This window comes from Octopus bimaculoides, chromosome 11 (assembly GCF_001194135.2).
Source record: "Octopus bimaculoides isolate UCB-OBI-ISO-001 chromosome 11, ASM119413v2, whole genome shotgun sequence".
Taxonomy (NCBI): domain Eukaryota; kingdom Metazoa; phylum Mollusca; class Cephalopoda; order Octopoda; family Octopodidae; genus Octopus; species Octopus bimaculoides.
Window position 1 is genome coordinate 39,174,809 of NC_068991.1, and position 14,767 is coordinate 39,189,575.

Below are 14,767 nucleotides of genomic sequence, written 5' to 3' on the forward strand. Positions count from 1 at the left end.
AATCATTTGACCCAAACCAGTAAACCTCATATACTGATATTTGGCTTTTATTTTCAAAATTTATAAAAATAGAACTTTCTATTCAAATATATAAAACATATACACATAGATAAAATGTTAGGTGTAAGGCACTTTGTGTAAAAAGGAAGAGTTATTTATACTTCATTAAAATCAAAATGTTGAAAGTATAATGTGATGTGAAAAACAACATAAGAACTGTAATTTTATCAATAACCAATACTTTTTTAATAATTTTTTATATTTTATATTTTGCTTTACTATGCTATGTTGTGTAGTTATTATTTAGTTTGCATGGTTCTCAGTGCTCATGCAATGTCACACCACCACTCTCTTTTATACATCAAAACTCTGACCCATTTTTCCACCTCCAATTAAGGAGAGTTCAGCAGATAACAGGAATTTTACTTTGTAAATTTACTGGCGTTTTTTTAGAATTTTACACAATGAAGAATCTTTTGAATCAAGAACTGTACTCAAACCAAAGCAATAACAAATTCAATTCTTAATTTTGTAATCAACAGATTTTACAATACTCTTTAAATTCAAGTAAAATGACTTGTTTAACTTTTTTGCTTGTCACAATTCTTTTTGCTATTTTCTTTAAATTACCACAGATATTTATCTTTTGTTTAATGAGTTAAAGTTACCACAGTTTTTAATAAATGCAATAACAAATAAACTTTGTTGTTAAATTAAAATTGTGCAAAATGCTTCTTGTTATTTGCTCCTTGCTGAACTCTCCTTTTGTAGAGTAAAGTAGGTCAGGGGTTTGATGTATAAATGTGGGTGGTGGCGCAAATGTGTATGAATGCTTGTTCTTCCCTTTGTAGCCCATCTTGAGAAATAACAGTCTGGGCTAACAGTAACATTACTTTAGTAGAACAAGCATACTTTTATGTTCAGCAAAAAAGAAACTGAAAGAATAATTTGTTAGATACACAGTCATATAAACAAACACACAGAGCTATATCTAAATATTTTGATGGTTTTTACATACATTTTCATAACACTTACAGCTAGTATTGTGTTCTTCATTCTGTGCTGGCAGCAACTGAGTCAGAGCAAGGAAATCTAAATTATTTTGAGGCACAAAGACATCAAGAATGGACAATTTGCAAGAAAACATTTTTTTACAACACAAACACACACACAAAATTGACATTTTAAAATAAATTAAAAACAAAGAATGTTACCTAAGTTGAATTAAAAATAAATATTTGTGTGTAAATATTCTACAATAAAAATATGTTTGTAAATTTATAATTGGGTATTGAATTTCTAAATTCCAATAACCCTATAGAAAACATGATAACATTTCTGTGATAAAAATATATTGATATATATATATATGAGATAAATATATATTTTTTCCATTTTCTCTCCTTTCTACAAGAACTTACAATAGTTATTAGCACCTAATATCTTTGTTGTGTTAAAAGATATTAAAATAGAATCTAAGAAAGAACTTCTTTCAGTGTCTTCTTCAAACAAAACTCTCCAATGTTAGTTCTTCAATCAGCCATCACAGAAGAACTTTTTCCAGCCACTGAAATTAAGAGAAAGGGTAAAAGTAATTTAAAAGAAAATAATACAACTCTCTCACACACACACAATAACCAAAACAGTTTCTGTTCCTAATTGTCATTATTTTAAACCAATTCACTTACACTGAAAATATGTTAGTGAAAGGCATTAATGCTATACAATCATATTTCTTTCTTTCTCCTATGAATCTGAAACAATGAATCTATTTGAGAAAGGAAAAACAAATAATGTTTCTTTTTTGTTTCACACAAGTTAACCCTTCTGATACCAAATTGCCCAAGTATCTAAAATACAAACTTCCTCTCTTAAAGTGATCTAAATTAAAACCTTCCATAAAAATTTCATATTAATTTACATTCCAAAATCCAGTTTAATAATGATAAAGTTATTCTACTAAATTCTTCACTATCACGGAAATTAATTGAAATAAAGGCAGTGTGTTTTAATAGGGATTTGGTAATCAAATTAATTATTTAGACCAAAGTAGCAGCACAATGCGAGTTATGTTCATAACCTTCATAACAAATCCAGTTGACCAAATGTCATAATTTTGACTGGATATGGAAACCAAGTTATAGTCTAGGTTTGCTTAGAGCTTTCCATCACATCACAGTCTATAAGACTAATGTCAGTTAACCAATATTTATCTCATATAAACCTCATGAATAGAGTTAACTATTTTACACTTTCTTAATAATTAAGGAAAATAATTTCTCATATTTACACAAAATTATAGGGAAAGGGGATTGGTGGGGTTAGTTGATCCCAACAACCACAATAAATAGAGTCAACATTGTCATTTTAAGACTGTTTTTCCAAGCTTGAATGGGTTGAATGAATGAATCCTCTTCAACACAGCATCCAGTCACTTACTTCCAATGTAAATCATTGATTAGGAGTTTGGCAATGTTTTACAGGCTGGATGCCATTCCTATCACCATCCACTTTACAGTAATAGTACTTACTTTGTTTAACACTTCCTCCCTTGCACCATCAAGCTAATGAATACCATGTTTGTCACAGAATTTTTGTAGTAAGACAGCACAAAGACTGATTACCCATTGCTTTTTCTGGAGTGTTTTTGTTGGCTACAGCCAGTTCTGAGAGGGTGAAAGAAAGAAGAATTGACTCCAGTGCTTAACTGGTACTATATTTATCAACCCTGAATGAATGTAAAGCAAAGTTTATTACAGCAGCATTTGAAGTGAGAGTGCAAAGAACTCTAACAAATACCATAAGGTAGTCTGACACTAACAACTTGACCAATTCAATATGCTACCATTTTATAAACCATGAACCATGGGGGTCATGAATGTCAAAAGTGACTATGACAGGATCTGATCTTAAAACAAAGAGGAGTGTATAGTGGGGATTAGATTTAAAACTGTTAGCTCAGTGATGAGAAACAGGCCCCAGCATATCAGGTGACTTGCCCTGGATTCTGATCAAAAGTATTTCAGTTGTAATTATAAGACCAATGGAATTTTCCATGAGCTTCCTGCCAAAATAAGGTCATAAATATAAGTGTGCAACAATCAGTGCAGAAATTGAGAGAAGTCCCACAAAAGACAGGTAAACAGGATCCTTAGTCACTGCTTGACCTTGGGTTAAAAAGAATGACTTCATCTATAATGCATTTCTCTGAGCACTGACATTCTTAATTCCTACCTCTCACTAACACAAAGATAAGCTATCTAATTCTTAGCCAATATACATACATAATCCACCGCAAGTAATCAGCAATCCAGCTTCTGGTAAATAACTATTGTAATCGTTGTAATGGCTATGTATAAATAAAAGATTTCCTCAAAAACTTCAAATAGAAAATGGTTTTAATATGGGAAAAATACCGTCAAAACCAGCCTAACAAAAATATCAATGACACATCTAACCTGTAATAAAGGGATTTAGTTGGTGTCTTCCTTGTTTTGACACTCTACCAGCATATCAATAATAATATAAATCATTTCTACTATAGGCATAAAGTCTGGAATTTTGAGGGAGAGGGAAAGTCGACTACAGGGACCCCAGTGCTCAACTGGTACTTATTTCATTGACCTTGAAAGGATGAAAGGTATTCTCAACTTCAGACAGACAAAATGCCACAATGCATTTTTCTGGCATGCTAACAATTCTGCTAGCTCGCCATAATAATAATAATAATAATAATAATAATAATCCTTTCTACTAAAGCACAAGGCCTGAAATTTGTGGGGAGGGGACTAAGTGATTACATTGACCCCAGTACTCCACTGGTACTTAATTTATTGACCCCGAAAGGATGAACAGCAAAGTTGCTAATAATAATAATAATAATAATAATGATTTCAATGCAGAACTTGATTGGTACTTTATTTTATCAACCTCCACAAAAGGTTCTAAGGCAAAGTTGACCTCATACCTCATTGAGATTTGAACACAAAACCTACATGGCCAGAGCAAATGCTGCAAGGTATTTTTTACCAGCACTCTAATTATTCTGCCTGTTCACTGCCCTTTATAATAATGGTATTAAATGTAGGCACAAGGTCAGTAATTTCTAAAAGAAGAGGGTCAGTCAATACCATCAACTCCGGTACTAGACTGGTACTTTATCAACCCCAGAAACATAAAAGGCAAAGATGTCCTCTGAGATTTGAACTCAGAACATAAGGAGCCTGAAGAATACCACAAAGCATTTTCCCAAATGCTAATAATGATGATGATGATGATGATGATCAACCACCTATGTAAGGAAGTTTTAGCCCATCGTAGAAGGATGGCACAAATGGATTAATCTCTGAGGTGAGATTCTGAAGGAATTTCTTAATGCATTATATTTCACATGAATTCTAAATTTTACTTTGAAATAACATTTTGTGGATATATTTGTTTCCAATAAATTATCCAGCAGATGTCTTTTTACTCTTTCTATTCAAAATATCAAATTACACAATGCTTTTACATTATTATTTCAGTTTTATTATAATAATAATAATAATGGTTTCTCATTTATGCATATGGCTAAAAATTTTGAGAAGAGTAAGACAGTCAACTAACTCAACCCCAGGATTTAACTGGTATCATTTATAAACCACCAAAGGATGAAGAGTAAAGTTGACACCAGAAAGATTTGAATTAAGAAATTAAAAAGTCAGAACAAATGCCACAATACATTTAGTTTAAAATTCTTAACAATTCTGCCAACCCACTGCTAATAAAAATAATAATAATGATAATTGGCTGTGTGGTTAGAAGCTTGCTTCCCAACCACATGGTTCTGGATTCAGTTCCGCTGCATGACACCTTGGGCAAGTTTCTTCTACTATAGCCTCAGGCCGACCAAAGTCTTGTCAGTGGATTTGGTAGACGGAAACTGAAATAAGTCCATCATATATGTGTGTATAATGTGTGTGTGTGTGTGTGTGTGTGTGTGTGTGTGTGTGTGTGTATTTATATTCTTTCATTTGTTTTAGTCATTTGACTGCAGCCATGCTGGAGCACCACCTTTAGTCGAACAAATCGATCCCGGGACTTATTCTTTGAAAGCCTAGTGCTTATTCTACTATCTCTTTTGCTGAACCGCTAAAATACAGGGATGTAAACACACCAACATTGGTGTCAAGCAATAGCAGGGGCACAAACACAGACACATATGCGTATATATATATATATATATACACACACATATATATGATGGGCTTCTTTCAGTTTGCATCTACCAAATCCACTTACAAGGCTTTGGACAGCCTGAGGCTATAGTAGAAGACACTTGCCCCAAGGTGCCACACACTGGGACTGAACCTGGAACCATGTGATTGGGAAGCAAGCTTCTTACCACACAGCCACTCCTGTGCTGTATATACACAGGGTTGGTCAAATGTCACCCAAAAGTAAATCAAAATTCAATAAATACATAATATTCAATTTTATTTATTCATTCCAATTATGAAGTCGTTCAAGGACTTCAGTTTGAACAATTTTCATGATGTTTCATATCTAGATGCTTCTATTAAATTCATTCAGTTGTTAAACATAAATAAATCTTGCAATTAAATGGCTTTGATTTACTGTCAGATGACTTTTGGCCAACCTTGTATATATAAGTATATATTTATGTGTGTGTGTATGTTGTGTCTGTGTTTGCCTCCCCCCATCTGTCACCATCATTTGACAACCGATGTTGGTGTGTTTACGTCTCCATAACTTAGCGGTTCGGCAGATGAAACCGTAAGAATAAGCACCAGGCTTACAAAGAATAAGTCCAGAGGTCAATTTCTTCGATTAAAAGGTGGTGCTCCAGCATGGACACAGTCAAATGACTGAAACAAGTGAAAGAATAAAAGAATAATAATAGTATGCCCTGATGTAGTACCAAGAAGTGGCTCTCATGACTTCTAATCTTAACTGATTGGAAGTGTTATCATGTCTTGGTATAAAAAGATGGGCTACAGTAAATATTTTGCTCAAAACCACAGATTTGCTTGTCAGTTGATTGACCTTCACCAAGTGAGCATGTTCGTTAGTGGCTGACGATATGTGCATCTCTGATCATGAGCAGGAGTAGTGGGGAAGCATTATAGCCAGGTGTTGAGAGGAATTCCTTGGTGTTTGAATAATTTAACTCTGGAAACATGGGTGTTTTGTTCATCACCCTTAAACAACCCTCGTTCAAGGACCTTTTGAGTGGGATGAGCTACTCAACCTGAAGAAAATTCTAATAGGGCCCCCGCTTGTCTCTTTGATGGCATGCGCTGCTCTCTCACTCAATAATAATAATAACAATAATAATAATAAAATAAGAATGGTTTCAAATTTTGCTACAATGGCAGCAACTTTGCGAGAGGGGATGAGTTGATTACATGGACACTAGTGTTTAACTAGTACTTATTTTATTGACTCTGAAAAGTTGGAAAGCAAAGTCGACCTTGGCGGAATTTGAACTCAGAATGTAGCAACAGGCTAAATACTACTAGGCATTTCGTCCAGTGCACTAATGATTCTGCCTTAATAAAAATAATGACAATAATGACAATAATGACCAACCATTATGCAATATAGTGTCAATAATTCAGAACAATTATTCAAGAAAGTTTTGTCAGAAGAGTAATAGTAGTAGTAATCTACAACAGAGTACATTGCCACTACCACTGTTACACAGAAAGAAAACAACTGTTGTCCAACTTACTTTCTCAATGGTCAAAATGATCTGACCCTTTTGTTGGGAAGCTTTGAATGTATCTGAAAGAAAGAATACAGAGTGATAATATTGAGAAAATATATATATATATAATGGGGATACGAAGTAGTGGTGTACATATATCAGATTTACACTTAAGACACTCGTACCAGTGACACGTAAAAGGTACTCATGCCAGTCTTACATCAGAGGCACCAGTGCCAGTGACACATTAAGAGCACCTATACCAGTGGCATGTTAAAGACAGCATGGGAAACAGATGCTAAATGATGATGATGATGGACAAGCCAACGATTGAGCTTTCACATATCCAGTTGATATACAAAAAATATTTGATGACTGCAATCAAATTTCACCCTACTGCCTTCATAAGAGGAAGAACAGCTGAGAGAGAGAGAGAGAGAGAGAGAGAGAGAGAGAGAGAGAGAGAGAGAGAGAGAGAGAGAGAGAGAGAGAGAGAGAGAGAGAGAGGGGTGAACAGTCATGGTCAGAATAGTTTTGATCAAGGCACCCCTACCACATCAACATCTGAGGCTTCATAGGGTATCAGATCAAAGGACAAGCAATGCTTTAGTCCTGTTAAAATTTATCTGCACCAAGTTGGTTATACTTCTACAATACACAAAATATTTTAACAATTTTTGGGGACAAGTGAAATTGTAATTGAACCATACTCGATGACTGGTCACCGCGCCAGTGGAGCACTAACAGCACTGTCGAGCATGTTCATTGCCAGAGCAGCTGTCTGGCTTCCGTGCTAGTGACCCGTAAATAGCACCATTAGAACGTAATCGTTACCAGCGTTGCTTTATAGCACTTGTGCTGGTGGCACGTTAGAAAATCATTTGAGCGAGGTCGTTGCCAGTGCTGCTGGACTGGCTCCTGTGCAGGTGGCACGTAAAAAACATCTTTTTGAGCATGGCCATTGTCAGCACAGTGTGACTGGCCCTCGTGCCGGTGGTACGTAAAAGCACCCACTACACTCTCGGAGTGGTTGGCGTTAGGAAGGGCATCCAGCTGTAGAAACTCTGCCAGATCAGATTGGAGCCTGGTGCAGCCAGTCCTCAGTCAAATCGTCCAATCCATGCTAGCATGGAAAGCGGACGTTAAATGATGATGATGATGATGAATTCCTTATAATATTTAATTAGAAAAATATAAAATGATTTTTTAGATATTGAATGGCTAGGAAGATACATCCAAGTAAAATTGGAATTAAAGGGGTCATAGGTAAAAAATAGTTGAAAAACACTGTTTTATATCATTAAACATGGCTGTAACGCAACATCCAGTAGCCTTAGCTTTAACATCAATAGCTGTGGGGAAGAAAGTGCGATAGTTTTGGGAAAGCAAGTATGGGAGTTGTGGGGAAGGGAGAGTGATAGCTGTGGGAAGAATGTGTGAGTCATAGAAGACTATGTATATTCATATATGTGTGCATATGGTTGTGTGCATGTATTTGTAAACCTGTATATGTATACTCACACACATCCTTGAAAATATATAAATTTGCAAAAAAGCTTATCCAACATGTAAAACAGTAAAGACAAGGAATAAAAGAAAACCATTGGCACAAGTGCCTTTTACATGTCACTGGCAAGGGTAAAAGACACCTGTGCTGGTGACACATTAAGGGTATCCGTGCCGGTGACACTGTTACAAGCACCCATGCTGGTGACACATTAAAGGCTCCCCATGCCAACAACATGTTAAAGGCACCCAGTACACTCTATAGAGTGGTTAGCATTAGGAAAGAGATCCAGCCATAGAAACCAAGGCAGAGCTGACTGGAGCCTGGTGCAGCTCTCCAGCTTACCAATTCCAGTCAAACTATCTAACCCATGCCAGCATGGAAAATGGATACTAAATGATGATGATGATGATATCTGAAAAACTGATGGAGTGAGTAAAGAATATACTTGTAGCAGAAACAGTAACAACAGAAGACACTTACTAAAATGTTTCATCAAGTTGGTAACACAGAGGAGAAAACTATTCATGTTGACTGTCCAATCTTTGTCTACATAATGGAAGCAAAGTATTCGATGGATGCTGGAACTCATTTTATAACCTGTCACATGAAGGAACAATAAAGAATTATTATATGAGCCAATCTGGTTATATGAGATGAAAGACAGAAGCAGCAGCCAAACTACCCTCTACTCCATACTATCTTAACAAAGAAGATAGAATGGTTGCAGAGGGAATTCCTTTCCACATCAACAGAACAATCACAATTTTACTTTATCAGACTGGAGGCTGGTGCAGCCTTCTGGCTTGCCAGTCCTCAGTCAAACCGTCCAACCCATGCCAGCATGGAAAGCAGACGTTAAAATATTATGATGAGTCACTGATTGTACGATTTATATTTAACCATTGTCATCATCATCACCATTTAACATCCATTTTCCATGCTGGCATGGGTTAGACAGTTTGATAGGAGTTGAAGAACTACCCATGTCTGTTTTGGTATGGTTCCTATGGCTGGATGCCCTTTCTAATGCCAATCACTTTACAGAGTATACTGGATGCTTTTACAGAGCACCGGCATGAGTGCTTTTACATGCTGGTGCCACATAAAAGCACCCATGCCAATAGCATGTAAAAAGCACCCAGCACACTCTGTAAAGTGGTTGGTCTTAGGAAGAGCATCCAGCTATAGAAACCATACCAAAACAAACATGGACCCTGGAAAGCTCTTCAGCTGGCCAGCTCCTGTCAAACTGTCCACCCCATGCCAGCATAGAAAATGGATGATGATGGTTAAATATAAATCTTACAATTACAGCAAACACTATGTTTGTTAACACATTTTATTTTAATGTACTTAATGTGCTATATAGTATAAGTAAATGTGATTTGTTTAGCTCTTCTATAAACCAGATAAATCTTCTCTTAGAGAGGATACATATCTCAAGTAACATACATAGATGACAGCCAGACGAAGTGAGATATGCAGAATGAGATTTACTAAGTAAATATACAATGAAACACCTATAATAGATCTGAGTTCAAGATCTTTGAGCTAATAGTAGTCTAATACTATGTCTATTCAGCCATTTCCCTAGTATTATGTCCTGCTCTTGGAAATAGAAATGTATGGACTGAATTATTGGGAGCTTGATCTAAGTGCTACTAATGTAGTCATCAATAACAATGTATAAGGGATAAGGTTTCATTAACTTGCCCTAAATTTGCCCATGGAACACCACATTAGAGATGGCTACAAGCAGGTTTATCATTTTTGAATATTGCATCATTTCACTTGGAAGTATGGGAATAATCAATTAAAACGAGTTGAAAAGGTCTGAAAATTTGAATATTGGAGGGAATCTTCGCCCCAGAGTTGACTGATACCTTCCATTTCTGATGATAAACTACACCAAAACAGCAATATAATAGTAATAGCTGTTTTTTAGTTAGGTTAACAAGTAATGTGGCTTGTCCAATACCTCTGGCAGAATATTTATGACAGAGTAATGCTAAAAGGTTAAGACTTCTATTAGAGATAATTCTTCCTCTAGATATAAAATAAAATGGATACTAAAAAATAGCATAACAGGGGTGAAATAACTGAGTGGAAACTATATTAGACTGTTTAATTAGTATGTCTTTTGACAGGACACTGTAGTTAATACTGGTTCTATGGAGCTCTTTGGCTTGTGAAAGCATTAAATAACTTATATGGAACTTATTGTCAGTGGTATGGTGCTGCATTGCATTGAATAAAGCCCTGTGAAGTTGTGCATCAAAATTAAATATGCTCAGGTGTATATGTAATATAATAACAATGGACTTAATGTATACAATGCTCAGGTGTACTACAACTCATCAGGAATGGTAGCCAAAATTGCAAGTACAATACACAGAAAGTAAACAGTGAATGAAGGGCAGGGAGGACATCAGGTGTACTATTAGTGAATTTCAAGAAGCATGGAAGTTTTGAAAGATGCAGTGTCCTGATAGCTAACAATTGAAATGAGTAGTTTATTCCATGCTTCAGTGATTTTGAGAGTGGAGAAATATTTCTGAAAGTTATGGGTGCTGTGTTGTTTTGTGATTTTGTAAGGATGTCCACAAGTGTTTGACATATGGAATTCAAAAAGGCACTGAAAGTTGTTTTCAGAAAGATGATGGGTAATTTTGTGGGTATTTTCCAAGTCAGTTGCTTGGGAAGCAAGATGTTCAGAGCATGGTAGATGCCTGAAGGTAGGTATTCATCTGGTTGCACATTTCTAAATTTCTAAGCAATTTCCAGGAGATTCATATCTTGAGCAAGATAAGGGTTCCAGACTGGTGATACAAATTCTAAGTGTGGATGTACCATAGCCATATTAAGTTTTAAATAGCTGAAGAGCAGCTGACAAAGGTTTTACTGAGTGATGCTAAGATACCCTCAGCCTTCTTGACAATTTTAGAAACAAGGTTTGTCAACACTGTTAACTATAATATCCAGGTCACCTTCACTAGTAGACTTATGAAGTTGTGAAATAAGATTAAATGAGTTGAGGAAGTAATTGAGGGAAAAGCGTTGGTTAATAAAAACAAGAAGCTGTTGTGAAATCAACTCCATGACAATATATAAAGGCCCCATAATTTACAAGTTTGCAACAGTGAGAACTTACCAGTAGCAGTGATTGCACGTTGGAGTTCAAAAGAGTTTAGAGAACCAGTTTTATTGGCATCAAATGTTTGGAAAATTCTCTGGTAATAGAAATGAAATGTAATGAAGAATTGTATTACAATTTGCACAAGAGTGGAGTTGAGAATAAGCTACAGGCAAACACTTGTTAAAATACCAGAATTTGCCGGTCATCTCAGAATGGAAAAAAATCAATGCAAATGTAATTTACAAACATGTAATTTATATAATACATAAACATGTAGAGATATTGGTACCAAGTATTTGATTAACTCAAAGAGTATTAGATTGACATGGTGAAATGCATCTTGGTTGAGGCAGCTTAAGAATGACCTTCAAACCGTAATGTCTGTTAGGTTTCATAATAACGAGAAAAATGCTTTTCTGAAACTTTATTGACGTTATTAAAACTTGAAATAATACCCCACCCATGTCATGAGGAAATTATGGCATCAACAATGCCATAGGTTTGCTCAATGTAGCAATACAGACAAATTTTCCCCAACAAACTCCATATAAAGTTTAAAATGGAAACTTCATATTTAAAGAGTTAAAATTTTATCACAGCACCCACTCTCATTAAATAATGATTGAAATGTTTATTTGCTGAGATATTTCTATACTTTGACCTGTTCAAGCAGAATTAATCAAAAGATGGAGTAAACCATCAAGCAGCAATACCATTAATACAGATCTGCCAGGTAGCATGTTCTCTTCTAACATGGTTGGCTGTTGATGTTGTTATTGTGACATTTCAGTATTGTTACAGACTGATTGCAAGATACTCCTGAAGTCTAAAAACAGTGCAGGTAGGAATTCAAGGAGTTTACCTAAAAAAGATAATACATAATAAAATGCCTTTGTCCAGTAAGCAGCCAGCCACCATCCTCTACTCTATAAGATATATCCACTTCCTTTGTAAATATAAGGATACATGTCCAATAAAAAGGCTGCAACATGAATACACAGAGGTATAGTGAACATACAAAACAACAGAGGGAAGATGAGAGCAAACTTGTCTCCTTGACATATCGAACCATAACAAAAGTAAATGAACAAGGAATAATTGCAATGAAACTGGGAAAAAAAAGAAATGTAAGAAATATTTGGGAAACAATAAAAGCATCGAAAAGCTGGAATATTTACCCGCCATGCAAGAATATAACTCCATAAAACAAGGAATTCTGAAAAGCCAATCTTTCCAGAATTGTTTGTCTGAGAAAAAGAGTTAAGGATTTTGGTACTTGAAACAGATCATGAATGGTATTTTGATGTTTGTAGAAGAGGGGGCTTTGGAAGATCATAGAGAAGTTCAGCTGCCTAGATAAATTTATTGGCATGGTGTGACAGTTCCATGATGGCATGCTCACTTGAGTACTGGACAGTGGAGATTCTTCCAATGCATTCTCAGTCACTAACAGAGTCAAGCAGGGCTGTGTACTTGCACCTATGCTGTTTGACATGATGTTCTCAACCATACTGTCAAATGCCTCTTGTAACAACAATGAAATCAGCATCAAGATCAGATTCAAGCTGATGGCAAACTCCTCAACCTGCAGAGGCTACAGGCCAAGACCAAGGTGGAAGAGGACTCAGTGAGCAACTTCCTGTTTGCAGATGACTGCACATTCAATGTCGCTACAGAAGCCTTGATGCAGCAGAGCATGAAGTGCTTTTCTACTGCCTGCAGCAACTTTGGCCTAACAATCAGTACTTGGAAGACAGAGGTCATACACTAACCTACCACACAGAAGAATATGGAACCAGCTATCATTGGTGAAGGGGAAACTTGAAGATTGTGGATAAGTACCTTGGTGGCACACTTTCCAGATCTGTGAACATTGACAATGAAGTTGATACACGCACTGCCAAGGGAAGTTCAATATTCTGGCAGCTATGTGAATTAGTGTGGGAAAGGAGAGATATTAGGTCTCCAAGTTGAAGGTGTACCAAGCAGTTGTACTACCTATGCTACCGTATACCTGCAAGACTTAGGCAGTTTATGAATGCTACGCCAAAAAGCTAAATAGCTTCCACATGAACTGCCTGAGAAGGCTGTTGAAAATCACCAGGTGAGACAAGGTCCCAGACACAGAGGTCCTCACTTGAGGTGATCTACTAAGCATTTATATACTGTTGAGGAGAGCACAAGTCAGGTGGGGAGATTACCTTGTTTGAATGCCTAACACATGACTCCCCAAGAGACTGTTTTACCATGAACTGCTGAAAAGCAAGCACATGCAGGGTGGACAGAAAAAGTGCTTCTTGGATACACTCAAGAGCCTTGAGATCAACCCTGACACCTGGAAAATTCAAGTGTAAGACTGCACTGCCAGGCAAATCTACACCAACAGAGGTGTCACCTCCTATGAACAGAACTGGATTGCAGGGGCACAAAGAAGATACAAACTGCACAATTCCAGAGCTTACTTCTTCCTCTTCAGTCCCAGCAGACCACCAGTGCCCAACCTACAGAAGAGCCTTCTAAGAATACATTGGACTGATTGGTCATAGCCAGATACATGCCCTGACTTCTCCCATATTATGTCTTTGGTCATCATAGACGACAAATTAATAATAAATAGAAAAGCATGGCTGGGGGAGTTAACAGGAGTCTTGATAAACAGCTGAGAGCTTAGTGATTTGTATTTTATTAATGTTATGATGTGCCCATGACCAAGACATTTAGTTCTACGTAAACCCAGCTCATTTAGATGCTCAGAGGTACAACAACAAATATTTTAATTCACAACTGTAAGTAGAAGCATCATTATAAAATTGGATCTATGGGCCTTCAGTATGTTCATTGTAATAATGGTTATCTGCAACAGACTGGCATCTTATAGGATAAAATTCATCTTGTCTGATTAATGATACAAACTAGATATGAGCAGAAGTCTATAAAAGGAATAATGGTTTCAAATTTTGATACAAGGCCAGCACTTTTGAGAGAGAGGAAGTGGAAATTGATTACATTGATTCCAGTGCTCATTTGGTACTTATTTTATCAACTCTGGAAGGATGAAAGACAAAGTCAACTTCAGCAGCAACTGAACTCAGAATGTAAAGAGTCAGAAGAAATGCTGCTAAGCATTTTGTCCAACATAATGATTCTATCAGCTTGCCACCTTGGAAATAACAATGATGTTAGTAGTCTGAAGGCAGGCATTATTGTGGGTCAGTCCATAATAATAAACTGGAAAGAAGTTGTTGTATGATCACATTTCTGTTGCCAAAATTATAACTGAAATTGAACTCACAAAAACTATGAAATAAAGTTTTCTTTTAACTAGGTACAAGTGAATTTTCATAAGAAACTTGAAAGAGTCAAATGTATTGCATATTATCAGCTTCTTAAATTTTATCGACCCTAGATGGTT

At 36.1% G+C, this 14,767-nt stretch overlaps 1 protein-coding gene across 7 annotated transcripts in view; it reads right to left on the bottom strand.

Annotated features, from left to right (window-relative positions):
• The window catches only part of LOC106880239 (calpain-A), a 62,703-nt gene that overhangs the window by 10,701 nt on the left and 37,235 nt on the right, over positions 1–14,767 (bottom strand). The window contains exons 14-19 of one of the 7 annotated variants that reach the window (XR_008265187.1): positions 12,534–12,602; positions 11,371–11,449; positions 8,700–8,816; positions 6,734–6,786; positions 1,437–1,567; positions 1,036–1,072 (exon numbers count right to left, since the gene is read on the bottom strand). Coding sequence is in view for 1 of the 7 variants with exons in the window: in XM_014930105.2 (XP_014785591.1) it covers positions 1,544–1,567; positions 6,734–6,786; positions 8,700–8,816; positions 11,371–11,449; positions 12,534–12,602 (342 nt within the window). In the remaining 6 variants the exon portion in view is untranslated. Of the gene's footprint in view, positions 1–222; positions 1,568–6,733; positions 6,787–8,699; positions 8,817–11,370; positions 11,450–12,533; positions 12,603–14,767 lie in introns of those variants that run through there. The other 6 variants (XR_008265185.1, XR_008265184.1, XR_008265182.1 and 3 more) reach the window with 6 other exon arrangements.